General features: G+C 45.9%; 1 protein-coding gene across 2 annotated transcripts in view; it reads right to left on the minus strand.

The window, feature by feature from the left end:
- ARHGAP32 (Rho GTPase activating protein 32) overlaps positions 1-24,898 on the minus strand; it is a 259,950-nt gene that overhangs the window by 80,359 nt on the left and 154,693 nt on the right. For both annotated transcript variants that reach the window (XM_035555641.2, XM_050715088.1), the window contains exons 6-7: positions 20,901-20,987; positions 1,825-1,962 (exon numbers count right to left, since the gene is read on the minus strand). In XM_035555641.2, the coding sequence (XP_035411534.1) occupies positions 1,825-1,962; positions 20,901-20,987 (225 nt within the window). The remainder of the gene's footprint in view (positions 1-1,824; positions 1,963-20,900; positions 20,988-24,898) is intronic.

Here is a 24,898-nt window from a genome sequence, read left to right on the forward strand (position 1 = left end):
ACACAAACAAATCATTTGTATTATGGTCATCAAACACATCTGAGAACCATTTAGAAAAAAAAAAAAAAAACAGCACAGGCTGCCATTTCCACCCACTTGCAAACCCTTAAGAATGTGGCAACTCAGACTGACCCCTTGGCGAGAGTAATATTTCAAATAGAAGAAGAGGGTTTTAAAAATACACTTAGCAATGTCCCTTATGTAACAATAAACTTGCTTTCATAAAAGAGACGCTGGTAAGGTCTTTCCTCAGCTTCACTGACAGTGTTATAAAGCAATACTGTAGCCCAGAGTTTGTAAGACTGTTTAAAACAGTTTTCCCCAAACATCTGTTCAAATGTGGTCAATTCAAAATAAAAATACAGCACGAGACACACACAGCTGCAGAATTCCATTCCACAGAGCAGTAGAGCTGTTCAACATCTTTACGTCTTTTGTGCTTACGGACACAATGCAGATCTTCAGCCTTGTGATATAAGGTACATATTAAATGTATTTGATCAGCTGAACAAATGAAGATTTAAGAGACAGGAATGCTTAAAATATAATTTCAAAAAATGAATGCAGGAATTTATTACCCTGAATATTGCTTCTTCTGTTGAATTTAAGAGACTAATAACCTCAAATTCTCTTCAGAAATAACCTGCATGAAATCAAAGCAACTAATAAATCACATTGTCTGATGAGCAATGGAAAAGCATTATCAATCTCCCATATCCAATGGTGAAAGCCCTGTAGACTTCAGTGGGGTACTGATTTCAGCCATTGTGTGTAGCTCTAAAGCAATCAATCCTCACCCGGTTGGCACTGAGAGCACGGACTCTGATTTATACATCCTGGATAGATTCTACTTTGAATGCTTGGAATGGCTTCAATTTTCTGATCTCCCTTTTCAGCTACACATCTTGTGGGCAGGCAACATTAGCCTTCCAACACAGCATGTCAGGATTTTTTCGTACTTGTGCTTGATGGCAGGGGGCAAACACACAAGCAGAGGACCCCAAGACCAGTGACCTGTGTAACGCAGCAATGGGCACTGTCTGTGGCTGTGATGCACGCTCTTCCCACAGACAGACTGAGGCCTAACAGAGGCTGTTTTGTCATGCTCTGCTGGCTCAAATAACCTGCTGTGGCCACACATTGCATTGTCTCCCTGTCCTCATCTTTCTAAATGATGCAGTCACGATGCACCTGCTACTTCCCAGAAAATTATTTTGGACATGAACAAATCCCCGAGTTATCAACAGCAAAGACTCATCGTTTTCCGAGCGAAGGTGGTAAGACAAGAAATGAAAAATAACTCTTACTCACGTAGGAAAAAGCACTCTCTAAGATTTTTAAATACAATTTAAATATTACACTAATGTCAATGCTCTTAGAACCCAACTTCAGTAATTTTCAGTTTATAAATACAATCTAGCATTCCAAGTGGTATTACTCTTGCAGTGCTGTAGTCCCAGAACAGCATGATTTCCCAGGAACGTTAAGTTGATAATGTTAAGTCAGCAAATATCTGCATCACTGAAAAAGTTTCCAAAGGCATACCAAAATTCTTATCTGAGGTACTAACAGTGCAGCCTCATTCCTGACTCTCTTCACAATCACCCCACATTTAGAGGCACAGTAATTCGTACGAACTTGCAGACCATTTCCCTTTAAACCACGGAAATCAAAGTGTAGAAAACACACGCTGGTTATATTACTTCTAATTAATTTCCAAATCTAACTCAGGGCACATTAAAACTACTGTGTCCATACTCGAAAATATCTGCCATCTCCTTGCTGGTGACCGAGCTTTGAATGTCTGCAGAGCTGGTAACTTACTTCTGGACTGTCCTTCAGGGCATCGGAGCGGGGTAGCTCTGAGAGCTGAGAGAAACGCCGGTCGTAAATACACAGGTGAAGATGTTTATCGAGAACTCTGAAGTCTTCGTAACTCCGCTTCACGATCCAGCTCCTTCCCTGTGCAAACAGAGGACAGCAGCACAGCGTTACACACTCACCCATGCTGGTTAGATGAGGAAAAGGACAACTCTTCTGCAAGTAACCGACAGATCGGGCAATCCCATTCTGCAAAACATTTGGAAGTGATGAAAACACCTTAGCAATATTTTTGTGTTTTAATTTGTAGACAGCCACCCATGCTCAACCCTGCTGTTAGTGCTCCTGTTTTAATCCCACACCAGCGGGTCTGGATGTGGCCCAGCAGTTATGGGACCCGTCCAAAGCTTTTAACTTGCACCTGTCTGACAAGGACTTTGTAGCACTTCTGTAAACAAGGTGTCTTTGCACAAATGTAAATCACAAAATGATTGTATAAATAGCCTGAAATCACATTCTACATAGATAGAAGAACATGCAAACAAGGATCTGAAGGCAGCACTGGAGCTTGCAATATTTCTGCCAGATGCCCCAGGCAAATCTTCTGTTGAATTAAAAAAAAAAAAAAAAATCTATAATGAATAACAACACTAGCTAAAGATTTACTCCTAAGTGCAGATCATTTCCCCAGTTAAAAACACGGACAAGATACATATATATTCCTTGGGGGGACAAGGAAGAGACCATGGCAGCACAGCATAATTTACTTTGTGAAGCTTTTAATACTTAATGACTACTTCTAAATGCTTCAATGGCCTATTATGATCAATAAAAAAGTCTTGTAATAATGCAGCAGTTTACAGGTCAAAGCACTTCATGCACAGTCATTAATCCTCTCAACACTCCCATGCAGCCCCAGAGAAGACACGTTTCTGTTGTACAGCTGTGGACGCTGAACCAGTGACCACAGACCTCCACAAAGCCTCCCCACCCTCTGTTTCAAGTGCAAAGCACTTCTTCAACCTTTCTTTCCCCAAAACAACACCACGGCCATATTTAAAAAGAAAATATCTTCGCCGGATTTACACTCAGGGCTTCGCACTCCACATGCAGCTGCCTCCCTAGGGAAAGGGGGAGGGAAACAGCGGAGCGTGCAACAGATGTTAGCCCTGCTGCAGCGCTCCGGGTGCTCCCGGAGCACGGCAATGCCGGCAGTGCGAGGGCTCAGAAGATGCCAAGTGAAGGAATCAGGTCTCTCCAAGTTACGCAGCCACTCAAAGGCAGGGCCACGGATTAAAATTGAGGGAGTGATGCCTGGCAGCCAGTCCAGAAAGCAGGGGGACGCACGGTGTACGAGGGGGTACAGCGCGGTTCCGGTTTTCGGTGGGGAACACGACTGCACGGCGTGTTCCCAGACCTGCTGCCGTGGCTGTGCGAGCCCGACGGAGACATGGACACGGGGCCTCTTCACCTGGGTGACCAAAAAGCATGGCCAGCTTCCCCACCACGACCTGCTACACCCTGAAATCACTTACATAGCTGGAAGCATTACTTTGCTACTAATATCCAAAGCTTGTAACACAATTGTAAATGTAAATCCTATAATACAGCATACTAGTTATTCTCTGCCAAATTAATGCGACAGCTCCAAGTTGTGTACTATACCAAGCAACTCTGCTTTCATACAAAAAATGGTCTGGGTTTCAGAAGCCTACAGAGGTATCTACACATGACATAAATGCTGTGCCATTTTTGTAACTTTTGTCATTTGAATTTTGGTCTACAGGAGAAAAACAAAAGCAGGACTGCAAGTCCAAGAATCTCCCCAAAGATGACAGCTTCTCCAATTTTCTCTGTTTTTTGCTCTAAAGCGGCTCTTGCTCTCTTGGTAAGCTGCCAGTACGGCCTTCAGCTGAGCCAGGTTTAGTCACCAGTGTCGGAAATAACAGACTGAGAAATCGCCACAGTCCCTTATTTGCTTCTGCCTGCTGCACTTCAGAGGACATTTCAACACAATCTCGCACGCTGCCCATGCAAAGAACAAACCTATTTGCCAAATGATTGTAGTCCTGCCCTTGACAACACTTCCTCCCCGCTATTTTAACATTAAATGTTGTACTGTAGGTGTGCAGTCTTTCTGTCATAAACGAAGGCAGCATGAGTTAAATTTCCTGGGGTCAGCCAGCTCCTGCTCCTGCAGCAGGGTGTGCAGGGAGGGAGCAGACCGAGCAGACCACGCCGGCACCGTTCCCCCCGCGGAGCCGCATCCTGCGCAGCGCAGAGCCGAGCTGCCGGCAGCTAGCAGGGGCCTAGCACCGAGCAGGGGCAGCTTACCTGGCCGTGGTGGAGGTCCTGGCCCCGCCGTCCCTCCCGGAGGTCCCTCGTGAGGCCAGCGCTGCCTCAACCCAGCCCAAGGCTGGTGCAGAAGGGGCAGCCCCGGCCCACGGCAGCTTTACCTTGGCACTGCAGCAGTTCCGCAGCTGCTAAGCAACCAGCCGAGCTCGTCTGTGAAGCGGCAGCCTCCAGCCCGGGGTGCTGCATGAGATGCAGGCCAAAGCGGCAGCCTCCAGCCCAGGGGTGCTGCACCAGACGCAGGCCACGGCCGTCGCCGTCCCTGGGCGAGGGAGCCCCGCGTCCTGGGCTCTCTGCAAACGGGGCGCGAGGTCCTGCACGGAACGGGGCTGCCCCTTCTCGAACCACATATGGGTAGCAGTGCGTACGGTGTGTTAGCAGGGGACATGGTTTCAGGAGCCAAAATACAAATTTCTACCCAGCAGAAAGTTATTCCAGCATCCTAAATGTGAGTATTTCCCAATGCCCTACAATTTAAAGCCTGCCATAAATAAATAAAAAGCTCTAGACCGTTCCCACAGTTCTGTGAAGCAAAGTTTTTGCAGATTAGGAGCCCGAGCAATAAAATTTTGAAGCAAAACTATGACAGCCACATTTCCAAGGTGTAGAAGAAGGAATCGGTGCAGGCACTGGGAAGGAACTGGACACCCCAACCTGCCAGTGCAAAGCCCAGGCGAGAGAAGCCCGGCGCCTCTCAGTGAGGCTTCCCGAGCTGCGTAGCCAAAGCAGCAGAAACACGGACCCCACGTAATATCAAAACCACTACAATGTTTCGGTGTATCAATACAAAAATTGTACATCTTGCTCCCACTTCCTGAAAACTCTCAAGTGTCAGAATGGTTTCTTTTTTAATTTAGAGAGTTAATAAAATAGCAGAAACAAGAAAGTAACAGCTAAGTCAGTCTCGTGTTGTCAGCATCGTGTTTGCAGCAGTGTTTTATAGCAAAGCTAAACATTACGGATGCCCCAGGCACAGAATATCCGTAAAGCAAAAATGCCTTCTTTGTACTGTTAATGATTTCCACAAAGAGTTACCCAAATCAATTTTTGATTGACATCTAATTTCCAACAGCCAGCTTCAATAATTATTTTTCTTTGCTTTAATTTTTGATGGTCCAGATGTAGACAAGCACATTAAATCCCATTAATTTCCATTGGACACAAAAACAGGAGTAAAGTTAAGCACACAGTGAAGTGAATTCCTGGATTCAGGCCTTCAATTACAGACCTGGGCAGGACAAATTTCATAAAGACAAAAAATCAAGTCCTGAATGAAGATTTCAATAATGCCAAAAAAACAGAGTATCGGTATGTTTAAAAGGACACATTGACCACTGATTTAAAAAACAAAACCAAAACCTCTTGAACAAAATCAAAGCAAATTTTGGAATTTCATTTTACAGAAATGTTTACAGCTAAAAACATCATGACAATCATGGATTTTCCCAGAAAATTGAAAGTTTAGACTCTTTCCCTCTCTTATTACAGTCTGATCTTCCCTCCTCTCTTACTCTTGCATGCTGTGTAGGATTAAATGCATCGTGAAAGACTGGTGAGACTTCAGAACATTACGCATAGCTTTGCATTTTTTCCCATTATCAAAGCAAGAAGAAGTGCCATGCTAAAAAAATTATTAGAGTTTATTGAACTGATGATTTAATTTCCACTGAGCCAGAGACTGGAACCTCCCATTAGTGAAACGATTATACCGAGATCACAGATCATAAAAAGCTACACTGCCTGCGCATCAGATGAGACAGATTCAGAGGGACAAGGATTCAGAGCCACAGCTCCTTGAGCAGTATTTTTAGCTCTACTGCTCAAACAGCCTAAGGAGGACGATATACAGCCATAGCCAAGAGAAGCTTACACATTCCCTTAAACACAGCTCATTTGGTGATGCTTCAAGAGAGCAAGGTATCGATCCCTGTTCCCCTTCTCCCAAAGCCCAGCACACGGCATGTGGGTTGCAACTGAGTGACGGTTAGTTTCCTAACAGAGAGACATTCCTTACTGCAGTGCTGTTTGCTTATTGCTGGATGGGGAAAAGCAAACTGAAGAGGAGGGCATTTTAAAACATCCTCTGTACTTTCCTTCCCATAGCTGAAAACAAGCAACTTTGCTCCATCATCTCTTCAACCATTCAACTGACCACTACAGAAACCTTACTCATTTCCAAGAGGGGGTCCCATACGCTCCAGACCACTTCCATGCAGCAATATTCTTCTGCAGACTTCATTCTTTGCACTCGGGACCTGGCAAGAAGCAATTTCCCCCTGGTAGCGTACTGAATGGCTTACTCAGAGGCACCCAGCTAACACAGGAGAAGTGATTAGGTTCGTCTCTTGTCAGTATTTGTGATATGGTTCATTTAGCAAACAGATATGCTCAAGTTTTACAATAAAGATTTACACATCTCCTCTCTCCACTATGTAAGAAAAAGGCTGTTTCCAGCTGAACCTATCTAAATCTGCCCAGACAGGGCTCCTTTTTGTCCATCAATGCGTCTTCAAGCCCGAGTGCTACTGACCTCCGGCACGCACAACTTTCCTGTCCCACGCTCTGAGCATGTTTTCTCCGTTGCACCTATGATTTATTTACTTTAAGACAGCGATAGACCTTTCTTTTCTGGTTCAAATGCTTAGTTCCTGAGAGAAATCACATGGACGCTCTCACGAATCTTACCAGTCCACACGGAGATCGAGACCAGAAAATGAGATGAAAGTATATGGCAAAAGTCACTTCAGTTTGACCCTGCAGTAAGAAAACACCACGTATTAAACAGCTGGAAACATGCCAGCATCCACCCGCGGAGTTCAACTCTGCCATGTGGGTGACTTTTACAACTGTCTGGGTCTCAGGTTCTGTATGTTATTCCAGCCTGACCCTTAAGCCCCCTTTTTATTTTTTAAATACAAGTCACACTGGAAAATGGCTTAGAAATTTAGTCAAAACAGAAAACAAGACTGATAAAATCCACCACTTGGAGTTTACACAGGAAGTGTTTTTAGCTGGTGCTGTAGGTGGCTTTATCTAAGCTTAAGTCTGTTTACCAAAATGTCTTGGATGATTTCACACCTTCTAGTGTTATTATTACAACTTGAGAGAAATTATAGAACTTTAAAACTTACAGCAGGCTTGCATTACGGCAGCAGAAAGCTACTTTACTTCTGAATGAAAGTACTCACTCAGCAGTTTAAGGCTTTTTGGCTAGCACACTTCCAGGTCTCACCTTGAGGCCATGGATGGATGCTCACTCTTGCTTCTGGCAGGACCTGGGCTTTTCAGGTAGCACGGACAGTTTGCAGCATGACAGCCATTCTGCTGTCAGGCAGCTGCACATACTTATGTTTAGAAGAAAATAAAATGCGGAGAGAAGGGAGCTTTAAATAAGGTGAGGATGATGGCAAGAGGAAAACCTCTGGGCTCCACCTGGAGTCATGGACACAAGAGACTGAAGCTATCACAAGATGCAGGGAGGGACTGTCAGACTGCAAGCAGAAAGTCTGGTATATTTATGTTGTGAATCCTGAAAAAACTTATTCCACAAAAGACATTAATCTCTTTCAGCACTAATTATCAGTTTTCTATCAATTAATTGCAATTAGGAGGAAAAAAGACATTTTGGTGGAAATCACTGCCGCTGAATGCTGCCCTTCCTCGTGCTCCCTGATTCCAGTTACAGACAGGAGCACTACAACCACGGGGGAACACGAGGCTGCCCAGGAGCCGGTCTGAATGACGGCAGTATTATTCCTGCTTGCTCTGACCAGTTTGGGAAGCTTACCACGATCAGATCTGTGCATGTTTCAGGGTGCAGACGGAGTGAGCCCTGACCTTCCAGCGGTTTCTCTACACTCAGGAAGAAGCTCTGCCCAAAGCATCCAGACAGCCTGCAAGTACCTGGCTCAGGCTTTGGTGGCAGCTGCTTTTGTACAGGTACAGGGGAATAAAGGCATGCTAAGAAGACCTAACACAAACACACCGTGTGTACAGGATTTGAAATCTTAACAACCATTATCCTCTAGAGGAAGCCTATTTCTAAATGGCAGCCCGGCAGAGACATAATGAACTTGAAACAGGATTTACAGCTCTCAACATCTGAATGAAATTCCCTGCTCCCCTGACATGTTATAATTCAAACAATTCAGTATCAATCATCTCTTTAGTTAAATTACACCGCAGGAGCAAAGGGTCACAGAGGGACACAGGGGTGAAGGGGAGGGTGGCCACGGCGTGGGGGACGGCGCTTCTGCCCTCCAGAAAATTAAAGCACTAACCCAAACGAGCTTACAGCCACAAAGGAAATACTCCAAAGCTGCTAACAAGACCAACTGCTAAGTAACAGGAGCTAAACTTCTGCCGTCTTACAGATGGCAAGGCAAGGAGGCAAGGAATGAATGCATCTGTACTTACGGACGGTTATAGGGACACGGAGCGTACTGCCAGCACTGACTTCTCCCTGTCCCAGACGTGTTATTAGCTACTGGGCACTTAACCACAGAGAAGAAACAACTTTTCATCAAAGCAAGCAAGCACTGCACAAAGCAAAGCAAAACAAAACAAAACCTTTGAAAATGACTTGCCTGAGGTTAGTGAACCAAACCGAACCAGAAGAAAACCTTTCAGAATGACTTGCCTGAGGTTAGCTGCAGCGACAGCAGCTCAGGCAGATACAGAGCTCGATTTTCTTACGTCTCGTTTCTTGGGCACATCGCTGAAGCAAAGGGCAGATTTGTTTTTTAAGTGATCAAAAAACAGAAGCATGTTTCCGTTAAAACTAATTGCCAGAGAAAAGATTTTGTAGGTCCAAAACCAACAAACTTTTTTTTGGGAAAAAATACAAAGCAAAGCAAACAAGAAAAACCAAGGCAAGGCAGCCCAGCTGCGGTTGCCATGCAACAGAACGCACATCCATCACATCTCTTACAAAATAGCAGCAACTCTGAAGCAAGAAAATAATTAAAACCATGCTGTATCTGACACGGCTTCCCTTAGAAACCCGTTTACCTTGCCACCACAGAAGGAGGCACCCACTGCTAGCAGGCACGGTGGAAGCGGCAGCAGAGGCTCTCTGGGGGCACGTGGCAGCTCCTGCCCCCCGCTCCCCTCTGCTCCCCAGGATTTGGCAGAGGATGCGGAGGGAACCTCTCTGCCTACCCCTGCTGCTTTGGGTAGGGCTATAGGGATAACACACATTCATATTTTAAGGAGGAAGGTAAGCAAATATGCCATGTGGGTGAACTGCACTTTTGGGAAGACAGTCTGTAAACGCATACAGTAAAAAAAAAAAATTAATTAGGGATTAACAACAATGCATTGTGGGCACAAGTGAGGTCAGAAGGTGCTCGTGTCTGCCTGGAGAGCTGAGGATCAGCAGGAGAACGGACAGCCTGCTACCTGGCACAGCTGTGGGACCGGCACTTTCTTCTCTCTGCCTAAGCCTGCTCCTCCTGGTCTCATTGCTGTGGTTTGTGCCTGAGCCCAGGGTCAGCTTCCAGCCGACCTCCCTGGGGGCTGTCCCGGAGGAGGGCAGTGGGCTCGTCAGGAGCAGGGGGCTCCTGGCAGGGCGCAGAATGAGCGCTGAAATCCTACAATTAAAAGGGAAGCTCCTTAGGACAAAACCTGGCTATATCCTGTGCCCTGAACTGTACCCAGCACATTTGGAGGTAAAACAAACACACAAAACCAGTGCAGCAAGGCATCCGGCTGCCTCTGATAAAAATGCTGCAAAGAATCGGGGGCTGGAGTCATTGCACAGGCCAGAAAGCCCCACCAGCAAGCAGGTGGGTTAAAGCTGCAGCCAACCAAAACTCGAGGAAAGCAGGTAGAAAGGAGAAACATTATTTAGGAAGCACAAGAAAGAGAAGCAGCTTCGGAGAAGTTTTGTTAACAGAACTGGAGCTGAAGCCAAATTGGAAACAGAGCTGCTTTTTTGGCAGCTGCCTGTACCAGCCTCAAGAAGAAACACTGAAGAGCGGTGCCAAGACCTAGGAGACAAAATGTTTGAGAAAGGCCATCTTTAATTCCCTAATATCTATGACGTGGTCTTTTAAAAAGGTAGACCACAACGTTTAAAATAAACACGGGACTTTTAAAAACCACAGATCAGTTAAAAATGCATCATTAGACAAAAAGAGTGTTCCCTCTTCTTCATCTGTCAAGGCCCGAGCTCTTGATTGCAAACTTGCTCCACGGTACCTAACAATATCAGTTGGCAGCTGTGCTTAACGCCACATCCCCCAGCCTGCCTGCACATTCGCAGCTTTTGAAGCCTGGAGGCTCTCAGCCCTGCCAAGGAAGTGGGGAACTCAGGAATCCGCAGCAGGCCTGCGATGAGCTGACTCTTAGTTGGTTCACACTGCAAGTGTAAACCTTGCTCAGTGGTTGCCAAACTAGGTCAATAAATTGCCCAGCCCAGCGACAAAGAGCACCTGCCCGATGGTTTCTAACCAGCCTGGGGCACAAGCCCACACTGTAGCTGGGAGAAAGCCCTACTGGATACAAAGATTTAAGGACTGAGCTTGGTCACGTTCCCTCTGAGAATTCTGCCACTGACTCCAGGGCAGGTTTTCTCCAGAACAAAAATCCGCCTATGTTGCGGCATCGCACTTGGGGAGATCTAACGATCAGGGCAGGGGTCCTGCCTCAAAAGCCAGTTGGCACGTGTGATGAAGCCGTTTCCCCTGATAAGCACATCTGCATAAAAGAGCAGGCAAGCATCTGGGTTATTTGATAGCACTGTACCCGCTGTAATCAGAAGATAAGCATTTATTAACTTAATGTTAATTTTATGTTCCATCAAACTAGAACAAAAGGGATGCAATTATGAAGGATTTACTTCATTCAAAGGAAAAACTTTTTTTTTTTTTTTAAACAAATCTTATTGCACCTCTAGTTATTGAAGAAGGTGATATCAGGGCTTTATTACCAAACCAACTCAACTACAAATTTTCTCTACACCATCAGGCTTCAGCTCATCAAGGTGCAGTCAGTGTGACTGGTAGGACATAGCTTTTGCAAACGTCCCAGACTGAGAATTTTACCCCTTTGTTCAGCGATGGCAAAGACCTGCTACAAACAATGAAAACGCTGCACCTCCTCCCCCTTATGTCCAAGGAAGCTGCTGCCTGGAAGGTTAGAGAGGCTCTTCCAAGGCACGTCTATTGACGTGCAAGTCCTTCAGGTTTGAGGCACCGTAACCACGCTCACCTCACCTTTTTTCTGATGCTCGCTCAGCTGTTATTAGAGCTAAGAGCTCACATCTCTGTCCCCGCTCAGAAAGGCACAGCATGAAGCTCTCGGGGGTCCCAGCCCCGCTATGGCAGGCAGGCGGCAGCCCGGTGCCTCTGGCTGGGAGCTCCGGGAGCTCCGCAGACCTGCCGGGGCTGGCGGCAAGCAGGACCAGGGGACACCCCTTGCTTGCACCAAACTCGGGTTATTCTGCTTCTACGCTCCCTGTGCCAGCTCATCTACTGGAGCCCAGCCACACTGCTAAGACATGCACATGTCCTCAGTCTCGCTGGGGCTTTCTTTAAGGGATTATCACCAACAAAACAAAACACCATGGAGGTGTCTTACCTGTCCTTTTTCAACGGCTCTCTCCCAGCCAGGCTGATCAGATTTGGAAAGCTGCTAAATGCATAACAATTTTATTGTCAAGTCTCAAAATTCAAGCTGTGACATCCAACGGGATTTCCTTCATTTTCCTGTATACACAGTCTTCACAGTAACACGGCTTCGAGGCTAGCTACAAAACTTCCTTGAAGTATAGATATTGACATTTCCTTGAGAGAAAACCAGTTACAGTGTTAAAGGCTCCTTCTGACCTTACAGCCAGAAAACAAGGACCAAGCTGCCAAGCACAGCTTCTCCTCTTTATAACGCTGAAATAGGTCTCGGTTGGCCCAACTGCTAAGACAAACAGTCCTTCTTCATTTTCAAATGCAATGAGTCAAAGCACTCTGTAAAGTCAGAGGGAGCACGGGGGTGAACTGGCTGTGCTCAGCCCATTTCACTGCTCTGCTGGCTGATCAAAGGATGCTACTGCACAGAACTGCTTTGTTACCTGCCCCAAATGGCTGTCGACTCTCCCAAAGACACAGGCACTGTCATATTGCTGTTACAAGTGCACGTGTTCAACCTCCACAAGGAATAAACATCAGCTAAGAAAACCAGGGGCATCCACCACAGTCCTCTCAGTTTGGATCTGAACCAAACGCGGCTCTTGGAGAAGTTGTAAAACAAGTGAAATTGTAGACACGCTGCTCCTCAGCCACGCTTTTCCACTTGCCCAGCTATGGGGCAGGAATCGAGGTCTCTGCAGAGCACTTCGAGCCAAGTGCTCTCTGCCATCTGCGGCCGGGCCCTGCCTCATCCGCAAAGCGCCCCGTGACAGCAGACCCTGCCAAAAGGCAGCGCTGGCAGAAAGAAACCATAATCGCTACCCTGTCCTCTTAAATTTCAACACTGATTTTCACTCTTGCTCCAGAGCTAAATAGAATACAATTTAGATACAACAAGATGGATCTCTCTAATTCAGAGCTTTCTCTCTGCAGGCAAAATGCCCAACGGACACACCGTTAACAAACCACCACATCCCTGTAAAAGCCTCTCCTGCTTCAGAAACCTTCGTGGCAGCACATCCATGCGATTTGGCATTTCATTCCAAGAAATAATTCTCCCTCTTGCTCTGCTTCCCTTTCTAGACCAGGACTACACGGAGCACTCACTCAGCTGGGTTTCCATCACAGAGAAGCACCTGAGGCGCACGCGGGGCAGCTGCCGCCCTGCAGCACTCACCAGCTCCCTTCACAGATAGCGGACGGCAGCTCAGTCCGATGCAAGTCTGAGGAACTGCCAGGCTGTTATCTTACGGTGACCGTTTTCAGATATCCTCTTTCCCCAGTAAAAACCACTGTCAAATAAATTCACCAGACCTCTTCCCTGCTAGAGCTGGAAGCTGAAGCCATTCACAGAGCAGAGCAAGCCCCTGTCTTCGGCATACTGAAGGGACAGCTTGAAATGCATCTACACTTGCACCTGCTGAAGGGATTTGCCATAGCATAAGCAGTTCCATGATAATATTTATCTCTGCACTGTCACTCAAGAAATAAATCATTCAATCCAAAACCCATGCACAGCTAGAACCCTGTTATTGCATCTCAAGCACAGAGAGTCAAGAACAAGTAAGGCCCACACTGACCTCGCTTCCTTCAAAACACGTATTTAAATAGAGAAAAATCCGAGTGCCATAATGGAGAAATGAAATACCAACCCCCAGCTGTCCTTCACCCCATTATCAGTGGACAGACTCACACACAAGAGCACTGACTGCTCTGTGGCTGGGACAGGAGCGACCCCACGGTGGGCAACGAGACCCCAGAGCCGCGGTGCTGCCGCAGGTCAGCGCTGTGCTGCTCCCGGATCCATCACGCCCCACCCAGCACTGCACACAGCAGCTGGCTTCCACGTGTCCACTCCAGAGTCCTGAGGAGCACAAACACACTGCAAATGACAAAAGCGAGCAAGCGGCGCGAGCCTTGGAAGCCGTCCTGCCAGCGCCTCTCGGTCCCCACGCAGCCATCCTGCCGAGTGCCTCCGCACGCTGCAGACTAAAAGGCAGTGCCACATGGTGCAGAGAACTCCTCTTCGCCCCAGAACTGCTACCTCCATTGTCACACATGTCCAAACCACTCTGGTAAATGAGCTGTCACAGAGCTATATATAAATGCCATGAGGAGCAGAGCGGGAACGGTGCAGTATGTGTTTTTAGCAAAGGAAAGGAGGCAGCGCAGCACAGCGTTAATCCTGGCTGATGGGAGTGCCGCCCTACCCAAATCAGTGTCGGGTGGCAAAACTCCAAAGAACAGTCAGTCAGGTCCTCGTCCTTAATGATTATTATCCTAATTATTGAATGAATTTATCCTTTAGTATTACCCTAACAGCTACACAGTAATAGATGTTAATTATGCAGTTTTAAAGGCTTCCAATGCAATTCAATACTTTCTCTCTCTCCCCTACAGATGCTACTTCACTTTCAAAAAGCCTGGAACAGACCCAAGTTTCTCAAAAACGCTACCTTGCCAGTGCTTCGGCATTGCCCAAGCTTTGAACATAGCCCAGCAGCTCTTTTCAGTCTGCTTGCCAGCTTCATACATTCCTTATTAACCCCAGCTACTATTGTCCTTCACTTTTATTTAGTGCTATTGAGAGCAGAAGGCATATACAGCCTACGAGCAACCACTCAAGCACAGCACATCAAGTGATGGATTGGCACTGTGGGAACAAGGATTTTAGTTGCTTTATTTTGACTAGCATAAAACAACCCTTCTCCCCCCAGAAATGCTTAAGGCAGAGGCTTCAATGTTTGAGAGCATCTGGAAGGACAGGCTAGAAATACTTGATCCATAAAGGCCCGTGGTCAGGATTTTAAAAGTTTGGGGGGAGTTAGAAATAAATACCTGATATCACGAGAGGGCTTTTCAAACACATGCAAGCATGTGAGGTACCTAACTCTCATGGGCAAACTTGGTGGTGAAAGTTAGATTTCTCCAGGCATTTTGCTGCTGTTATCTTCAGGCAAGTGGTACCTGTGTCAGTAAAGAAGCGCAGAAAACAAGCTAGGGGGAAAGGGCCATGACTGTGACCTGCATTTTAAACCAGAGTACCTTTCCCTGAGCCCTCCTGAACAGACAAAGCTTTAGCACACACTGTAGGTCCCTATGCACTGCCTGTACAAAGCACCTAATAAATACGCTATGAAACCAGGGCATACCCTCGTAGTTCAGTGCATGCCCATTTTGCACCTACTTCAGTTTGGCTGCACCACCACTGAAAGCATTCCACCAGCCACAGGGGGGATTTGGTTTTCATCCCTGGTAGGACCCATCCAGCAGCTCCAAGGTCACTGGACCTCAAGTGGAAGGAGTGAGGGTACATGGATGGGGGCAGCAGGCTGCAGCCTGACAGCAACAGGCACAGTGTGAAGCATCACCTGAATTTACTGCGCAATAAAATGACACGGTAACTGCTTTTGTTTAGTAAAATCTTCCTGAAACAACAAAGGCAGCAAATTCTATGTTAAGAAAGCAGAAGCAAGTAACACGTACTCTGAGGAGCAGATTCTGCACTGAGTAGGACCCAGCTGGGATGCTCCAACATAGATCTATCCCATTAACACAGACGAGACTAGCTTTTTTCTTTGTATATACACACACACACACACACAATTATGTATGTGTGTTAGAATTTGGCCCTTAGAGCCCCATCTGGTTAAAGAATTGTAGGTTTTCACAGGAGCAAATTTTGCAGTACTTACTCAGTGACTGTTCTCTAGGTGTTTGAGCCTCAGTCGCACGAGACAAAGCTACTATATACTGAAGAACAAGCCCTTCAGAGAAAAAAAACAATCATATGAAAGGTTTTCAAATGCTTGACTCAAAAATCCTACTGCAAGCAGTTTGTGGTTTTTAGCATGGACTATCACAGGCAGATGGAATCAGCAAACCATACTTTAGACATTAGTAGTCTGAGTAAGACATTTGCTTCTGTGAAACTATATTCCACTCTTCTCTCCCCACAAACCACCCAGGATGGGGAGTCCTGACTGTTCTTCCTACTTGGATCCCATTTTTTCCTGGCATTCTCTCTGCTGCCCCTGAAACACTTATTATTGCGACCACGCTTCCAGCCATGGAACGCTGGATGGGGTTGCCTTCAGGGTTTTGCAAATACTGTTCTTCAGACAGAAGATACCGAGCTTGAATCTCCTGCAAGGCAGAGCTGGGAGATACAAGGGGCGTATATTTGCGTAAATGCCTTCACCCAGTACATCAGAGACCTTATTCTATCAATCAAATTGAATGCAGCACAGACAGCAACGGCTGCCCCGAACAAATAACAGGAACAGGGCAAAGTACTGTGAATCCTATACAACAAAGCTGTGTGGCTTAACTTACTGCCAGCACAAGGTATGCAAATGCAAGCAGAAAAATGGAGAAAACCCCCGCTTGGACCACGAGAGCTTCCTGCCTTGGGAACAGCCTTAGAAATCCACCTAGGTTGCAGCAAAAGGTCTGCCTTTGCAGGAAGCTGGCATTATCCCATGAAAAGTACCCAGGAAACAGAGGATGTAGTGTGGCTTTGTTCTGGGATCACAGCAGCCAAGCTGTGTTTCAGGGACTATCATGAGATCTAGGCCTGTGATTTTTTAAACATCAGCCAGGCCTGCACGGTCTATCTTCTCTGGTTCCTAGTGCCTGTCATTTCTGTTTCAGCAATGATAATCAGTGATAATGAAAATGAAGGATAAAAAGCACAAGTGATATCTAGAGCTTAAGGTCTTCTTCCTTAGAACATTTTCACAACTTCTCTCTTGTTCTCTCCTTGCCATTTCAAATTTCACAAAAACGGTGTTTTGTAGCACTGAAACACTGCAGATCTCACACTGCAATGAGTGGCACATGCTTTTTATTTTTCTGTTGTTCTTCAGAATAACAGCTTAGATTAGCCATTCTTATGTTATAATACTTCAGCGTGTATGCAGGGAGTTGCTGCTGTAATGTCACACAAGCAAATCTAAAAACATTAAAAAGGCAGATTTTCAGCCTGCTTTACAACTCCACAAAACATGTTGGATGGATTAGCCTATTTCAACCTTTTTGCAGGCTCTTACTCTCGTTGATTTATTCTCAACACACATAGTAACCCCTTTTAAATGTGTTGCAGACCTTGTAAATTCTTTGCTTATCCCTGTGGAACTCAGCAAGAACTGCAGACGCTGTCAGTGGACCTTCACAGCCTACAGGTACAGCACAAACTCAGCAAGGCCTCAGACATCCTCTGTGGTCCTTTAAGGTCTGTGGTCATTGTTAAAGCTCGCAGTTACTGCCTGCGGAGTTCGGAAGGTTCACAGGTACAGTCCTCACACCCCCCATCCCAGCATTTTATGCTTCTCCATTTCCTACACAAAAAACCATCTCTACCATTCCTAAAAGGCATTTTCCTTCCTAGCCAAAATGCACGTGGCATACTGTCTGTGCTCTGGGAAAGAGCAACCTCAGAACAGGATTCCTTTTCCCAGAAACCTTTCCTCAGATTTCAAGCATTTGTAGATTGCTTACAAGTCTTTTTTTTTTCTTCCCAACCACCCTTCTTTCATCATAGAAAGGGATTTTATTTGTATTCACTTTAGTAATAGCAATCTGTCAACAGCTGGAACTGTGCATGTCCTGAAAGCAATCTCCTGGAAACGAGTGAAAGTTAAACAGTGAAATCTTCCTTGGAAAAAAGCTAAGTCCACCTTCATTGCTCTAAAAAACAAAACAAAAATCAGATCTTTCAAACAAAACTTAAAAACCTACCTTAGTCATCTGTTAGTCTTCATGATTAAATTTGTTCCAAGCAATCAAAAGAAGAATCCCGTCTTTCCACTTTTCAAAAACCCTTGGAACAGCTTTCTATATATTCCCACCTCTTCTTAAGAGCTAATAACCTGGATTAATTTTCTGAGATCTCTAAGTAGAAGAAAAGCTGAATAGAGACTTTAAAAAACCCCTCTGAACCTCACACAAAGCTTGTGTTTCACAAGCTGACTTGCAGCAGAAATGTGTCACAAACACATCTCAAAATTTTTTTTAAACTTTATTTGGGAAGGTTTTGCAAAAGAGTCATCAAACAATAATTCTCTTTACACCACTAAAATTATACTTACAGATGGGAAAGAGTGGGATAGAATTTCCTTAGTGTAAATGCCGAATTGTAGTCTGCCAAACACAGCTAAGGCTGAGCTGGATACTTTAAAAGTCTAATGTTCAAAAGCTTTGGGTTTGTTGTCTGCTACAGAGCGAAATAACAAAATAAATGTCTTTTTTATGGACCACACAACACACAGATTGTATCTGCATACAGTCCAAATTGGGCAAGGCACAGTAGTACAATGTGTTCGATCCCAGAGCCAGGCTTTTCAGCTTATTTCTCTAAAGTTTGTAATCTAAAGTTGCCAGGATGGCCAAATGCCCTTGCTTTTCACCACACTCTCTTGTTTTTGCAACAAATCACAACTATCTTAAAGCTTTTAAATTTATACAGATTTAGCCCTAATTAACAGAATTATTTTTCTCTGTGCCCACATGAGAAATCAAGGAGACTTGCAAGCTGTTGCAGTAGGCTGAACACCAATGTTAGTAGCATATCCAAAGGGCAAGCAAAGTAAAATTTGTTTTATAGGCTTTTTTTCCTCCCTCCTTCAGTATTTTTGGCCTGATACAAACGCATCTTGCCAAAATCTCTCCCCACTGCACTATCATTCCATGAGCTATTTCACACCTCCCATTTAATTCGAATGTGGAGCCAAATCCATCCAGACACCGCTGGTATCCAGCGTGTGACAGAATGGAATCTTTCCCTGGACATTAGGAGAGGCCACGAGATGTCAGGGGTGAAGTATCTCCACGGTAGAAATGATACTCAGCTGTGCAGCTCCTTCCATGCCTTTCCCTTCATTGAATCCAGATGCCACACGTTTCTCAGCTTTGTAAGGATCTGAGAGGCAGGGACAGACTAACACGAGAGATGAATCACAAACTCGGGGTGTGGAGAAACCCTAGATAGTCGGATTACTAAACGAAAAGGTGGCTGGTTCTGTGCCCATCCTTTAAAGTGATAAGGCCAACTCCCAGTGCTTTCATTTTAGTTGAGTAAAACACTGAAAAAGAAAGTAACAACTCAGCAGCTGGGCACGATTCACAGCCTCTGGATCTACTGGGCAGCAGCTCAGTTAGGTCTGCCTGCAAAGTAGCATCTGCCTTGGGCAAGGCAAAGAACTCACCACACTGTCCCCGGAGAAATCAGATCTCCACTGTAGTCTCAGAAACATACCCGAGAAGCACCTGAGGGTCTGCCAGAAGTGTCAGACCAACTGCTGGACAGCTGGGCTCACTTCCATCACGGCACCATCTGTGCCTCACGCTGGCTTTCTGCAACTCCGGAGGCTTGCTCCTGCGCTTACGTGTTCTGCAGGGTTTAAAAACACAACTATACCTGAGGGTGTCCTGGTAATCTTTAAAGAAGTCAGTAAGGTAGGCAGGAAGATCAGAAGTGGTGTGCTCCGAGGCTAGGGTACAGTGGCTCTAAAGCAACGGACGGTTTTGAAGTGCCAGTACATTCTAAAGCCCAACTGAAACAGTCAGTCAGGCACAAATTTAAAGTTCAACTGTAAAGAGCACTTTGAATGAAGTCCCAAACATGCGAGGACCCAAAATACATGGAAATTTAAATTTCCTTGAGTCCCTAGAAAAATCCCACTGTAAGTCACCATGCTGCTCTTGGCTGGGACACAGACACGGGTCCCCCATTACATTTTGCAGCGCTGCCTGTTGGCCTGGACTCCTTTTCTAAAAAATGATTATATTTACGAAACTGGCCACAGCTCAGTCAGAGCAGTACTAGCAAATTGGCCAACCACAGGCAATTTTAGGAGATGTTCGCTCTCAGCCTCTCCTCCCTCTCTGAAGAGCAGCACTTGTATACGCACGTATAGACACACGTGTCTGTGAGTGCTCTTGCACCGTAAGCCCTGACAACAGAGAAGAATTATTCCACGCGTTTCTATCACGTTAAATACACATTGCTGCAGCTCAGCTTGTGCCAAGCTTCACCTTCAAACTGGAGCAAAATGCTTTGCTCCTCAGCTCTCTTTGAACACACCACAGCAGCGTGCACCTGGAGTAATGCAGAGGAGCAACTTCACTGCAAATTCCCAGCCTGTCTGTGTGGTAACGGCACTGTGCTGCACGGTGTGACAGCAAACGCTCCCTTACCCCGCACAGCTCAGCGCAGACAACACAGGCATGCCTGCTCCATCCACTTCATTTTAGTACCTGAGAAATGTCAGCAGAACCAGAACAAGAGCTTCAAAGACAGAGACAGACCCCACAGTAATTCCCATTAATGTTCGGGATAAATTGCTGAGATGTGTGCTCACGAAGTGCTGAGATGAATCAAGAAAAGGACTGCTACGCTGAGACCAGGAAACAACCTCAAAGGCATTAACTCCCAATTGAGTTTACCAGTGCAATAGGTCTCCCACAAACAACAATTTTCTTTGGTATATTAAAATATGATAACCCAGTATGTAGCATTTTACAGAGTCACTATCCCTGCACTAGCAGATGGGATCTGTGGTACAAGGCAGCAGATTTATTTGCCCAAAGCATTTTGGTACCACGGTAGCAGAGGCAGCGAAAGAATTTCATGTCAGCCTTCTGGAGACATTTCTGGGAACGGATCCGGAGTCCCCAGCTCCTGGCTCCCAGCAGCATGCCTTAACCGACAGGAATACTGGCGGGCAGTCTCGCTCACGTATTTCCTCTGTTTACATCCCTGGTGTGTCGGCGTGCGCTCCCCCACGACTGGCAGGCACACGCACGCCACCTGAACATGCCTGCTTGTGTCCCTGGGCTAATCGTGTGGCTCTGCACAAATTGCAGCCGGGATTATTTGCTTAACTGATTCGTTTTTCTCCCCTTGATGTTCCCTTTGTTTCCTTAAAATTAGCCGGTCACAGCACCACAGACAGCATCCTTCTGAGGACTGAGCTAGTGGAGAAGTGGGAAAAAATCCACACACTGCAGAGAAGTGCCATATCAAAATATTATGAGGCTGTCACTAAACATAGCGCAACACAGGCTGCAAAACAAGGTGGGGGGAGAAAACGTGGCATTTACCTGGCACGAGATCTGTACAAGGTAGACCAGCTCCTTGGATTCGCAGCCGTTCCTCGTCACTTCATTCTGTTCCTCCGGGAGCGAGAGCTACACCAAGGCAGGGGGTGGGGAGAAGAGGGAGAGAGAAAGACAGGTCAGTGAGCCAGCCATGGAATAATGCACGAAGCACAACAGTCACATCAACTTGCTGCAAGACATGCTGAGTATCAGGGAACCAGGGAAACGCTCGTCTGTCTGGAGTTGTCAGGTAGAAACCATTCAGCATTCGTGCCTTGCACAGACCCTCTAATGTCATCGGGTTTTGGCATCTCCCCTGACAGTTTAAAAATAAAAATATGGTACAAAAATAAAACAATCAGAGGAAGGCAAACTGTTCAAGGCAGGGATTAAACCTCTCGCTTAGAAGTCTGCAAATTAATTGTTCACTGAAAATATCTCCATAAATATTCATGTATCAGATAACAGTGATCCCCTCCAATTTTATTCATTTTTTATTTTGTATGTTCAGGCAGACGTTGGATAATAAAACACATATCCTAATTCCAGTGCTGTCAAGCAATTTACCACAACAGAGAGTTTTATGGTGCCATTCATCAGATGCAAAGAGTCATTAAATACAACACCAGGACGTGCTTTTCTCAGAGCGGTGAGAGGAGATTTAACCACGTCCTTCCTGTACACACAGAGCCACAAGTCCTCTGCTGGCCCTGCTGCTCCCAGGGGTCTTCATGTCCTGCACTTCCAGGGGCTTAAGTTTAATGATCTTCACCCAAAAGTGAAGTTACAAATTGATCCTATGCAAATTAAGACCGTTTGCAAAACAAATCAACAAAACAAACGTCTTCCGAAAAGCTGTTTTAAGGAGAGGAGATCCTTCAGCAGGGCAGAAAGAGCAGAGGCACATGAGCAGGATGAGGCCTCAGCCCCTCAGCACCCAGCTGTCGCTGCTCTCCTGACCCCCAGTGGGATGGGCATTTGTGGAAGTGTTTTTTGGTGAGCAAATAACAACTTTCCATCAAAGGATTTGTAACAGAAGCACAGTTTGCACTTTCAGTCTAAACTGGACCTAACTGGGGTCATTTCAGAACATTTAAGCTCACTGAAGCTGCTTTTTACTTAGTAGGATATAGAAAGTTTTAAAACGCCGTGCAAGTTCTTCAGGATGAATCCACTCGGTGTCACCTCTGTTTGGACACTAGTTCACCCCGTCACAAGTCACCTCTCCAGAACACGCATGGAGCGTCTCCCTCAACCACTCTTGCAGCTCTTCTTGTACCAACCACTTCCTTAGCACACTCTTTATTTTTTTCAGCTTCTGGGCAGCCTTTCGGTTCCACCAAGGGAGAATTTATCTCCCCTTTGGAGAGAACTTTCTTCCCTAAAGCTTTTCAGTGAAAACTTTGAGACTTTTACACACGCTCACATCCCCTTGCAGCTGGTGTGCAGCACAGCCCTGGAGATAAACCTTTCAAACTGCTTCAGAGGATCTGTAACACGGTGAGCTTACTTACCCTAAAAGATCACATTCCAGAAGGAGACAATTTTAAAGATTTGTAAGACTGACTTTTCTATGTGTGTAGCACTACGTGGCCTGCTGCCATAAACGTGATTAAACACAATTATTTATTTCTGCACTGCACATTCCCCACCACTTTATCATCATTCTTTGCTATCAAATTTCATATTTCACGTGCTACTATATTTTCAAACTAACAGTCAAAGAAAAACAAAAAAACAAAGCACGCAGTTAAAGGAAAGCTAATACATGGCTGGAAATATTTTCCACGTGTGTCAGGTTCCAGGGAGCTCCAGTTCAATTAAAAGCGGGTTTCCTACTCAAGGAGAAAAGTTTCCATCCTTTAATCTCCCCACTGCTTATTTAGAGTACATACACCTACTCTGTCCGCCCACAACGAAATTTCAGGCCTTGCCTTCCTTAAAGTTCACCAGTGCTAAAGCGCATCCCGAGGGCTGCACATCGCTTCTCGGCCTCTGCCTACCTGCAAAGCCAGGCCGTGAAATCGGCGACACACAACTGCAGCAGCTCCCCGGGCACACACAAGGCTTGATTCTGTGCAACACGAGACGGGGTAGAAAAAGGTACGGGTCGAGTTAAGACAAAGGTTGAGTTGCATCACCTTTCCTCTCGCATATTGCTGCCATTTACACCAGTTTGGACTCGTGTCAAGCCAAGTCCACACACGATCTCTCCAGAAATAGAAAGTGAATCATCCGTAGGCGTGAGGTCCCTGCGTGTAGGAGGACTAGGTTACAGCAAACTCAGATCATTTTCCATTTGAAAGAGCATACCTACCTGAGGATTAACCGGCTGATTTATATTCATTGACTTTACACCCACGCGGTTAGCTTTCATTTTAATGCTTCTGAAATTCCCCGTTTAGACAGATTCCGGGACTAACATGTGCTGCTTGTGCTACAGCAGAGAATGGCTCAGCCCACTTGGAGGCCTCAGCAGCTGGGCAGCTCTCCTCTGAACTTCTCTGGTCTACTGGGATTGTGCTGGTTCCTGTGGCAGTAAAATGCCAGGGAAGGAGCCAGGCACTGTGGTAAGCTGCACCGATTCCTACTGCCCCAAGGGTCCCCTGCTAGTGCACAGCTTCATCGCGGGCTGCTTGTCAAGGGGCCTCCCCTGCAGCATCGCACCCGGGCACCCGCAGACACCTCCCCGGGGCATCTGGCTGCAGGGGAGATGCTCTGACACCAGGCAGCAGCCAGCCCGACCAGCACAGCTCCCTGGATTCCGACGAGAGGGAGCAAGTCATTCCCTCGAGCCATTTACGTGACATCCCGGCACACGTCTCACAAAACGAGCTCCTAGGCTGTTTTACATGTCCTGTAAAACAAATAAAAAATGCCTGCACAGGGGCTGCAATAATCTGCATAACATTATCAACCAGTACAGTGTTTTTGTTCCCAAGTCCCAGGGTGACACGATGGGTCAATTCCTTAGTAATTTCTCTCGCTAATCTGCCCATGGTTAGAAGTGGTATTTTAAACCCATTGTATCGCCCTACATATACGGAAGTGTCTTGTTTCAGAGAAAAGCTGTAAGAGCTCAGTGACTGCCCCTCTTCCTGCAGCCAGTCTCATGACTGCTGAGGGACAGAGAGCAGAATTGTGCACACAGGGAAATCTGCTGGGTTTGTCTTGTAATGTAACTATCCTCGCAGCAAAATACCCTGCAAGATTCACTTATGCTCCCTGCTCCGATGTGGCCTAATTTTTATTTTGATATACATTAATGCTGTTCCAAAATCATCGATACCACGATATTTAAAAGCCTTTCCTCCTGCAGTGTATCTTACAAACAAGACATCCTACAAAGGACAGATGCATCTGGTACCATAAAATTTATGTCAAGGTATCATTCAAATTTTCCTTTACATGGCTAAAGACAACCTGTGAGTCTTCACTCTGCCTTTCTGTATAGACCACCAAAGAACTGATGTGCTAAATCCTGGAGCGGGTGAGGAACTCTTCCTGTTCCTGCAAAAGCACACGCTGTCACTTTGTGCTGCTGACCAGTAAGAGCTGTAGTGATGCCTGATGCAATGAACAACGGGTAACTGCCCAACAACGGGAACAATAATAAACCAAAGAGCAGCAAAGATTTCCAAGAGCAGGACACAGCTGAAGAAGCGATCACAACCTCACTGTACCCATCCACTCTGAAATAGCAAGTTTCACAATTTTGTCTTCCAACTTAAAAAGAAGTTACATACCTTGTTCATACAGAATTTTGCCAAAAAAGAGCAGTGCTTGCTAACCAAGACTTTACTGATAGTATTTACAGGCAGGACTAGCTTCAAAATGCTTCTAGTTCATGTGGTCTTCCCACTGTCTGAGAAAAAGCAGCTCATCTCCAGTAAGCCAGCAGATAAAGACAGCGATTACAGGAGTCTCCTGCAGGGATGATTTATTGGTCACTCCTCTCGCAGAGATAAACGACACCACAGCAAACAGGAGGGGAAGCTAGT

The sequence above is a fragment of the Cygnus atratus genome, chromosome 22 (assembly GCF_013377495.2).
Source record: "Cygnus atratus isolate AKBS03 ecotype Queensland, Australia chromosome 22, CAtr_DNAZoo_HiC_assembly, whole genome shotgun sequence".
NCBI lineage: Eukaryota > Metazoa > Chordata > Aves > Anseriformes > Anatidae > Cygnus > Cygnus atratus.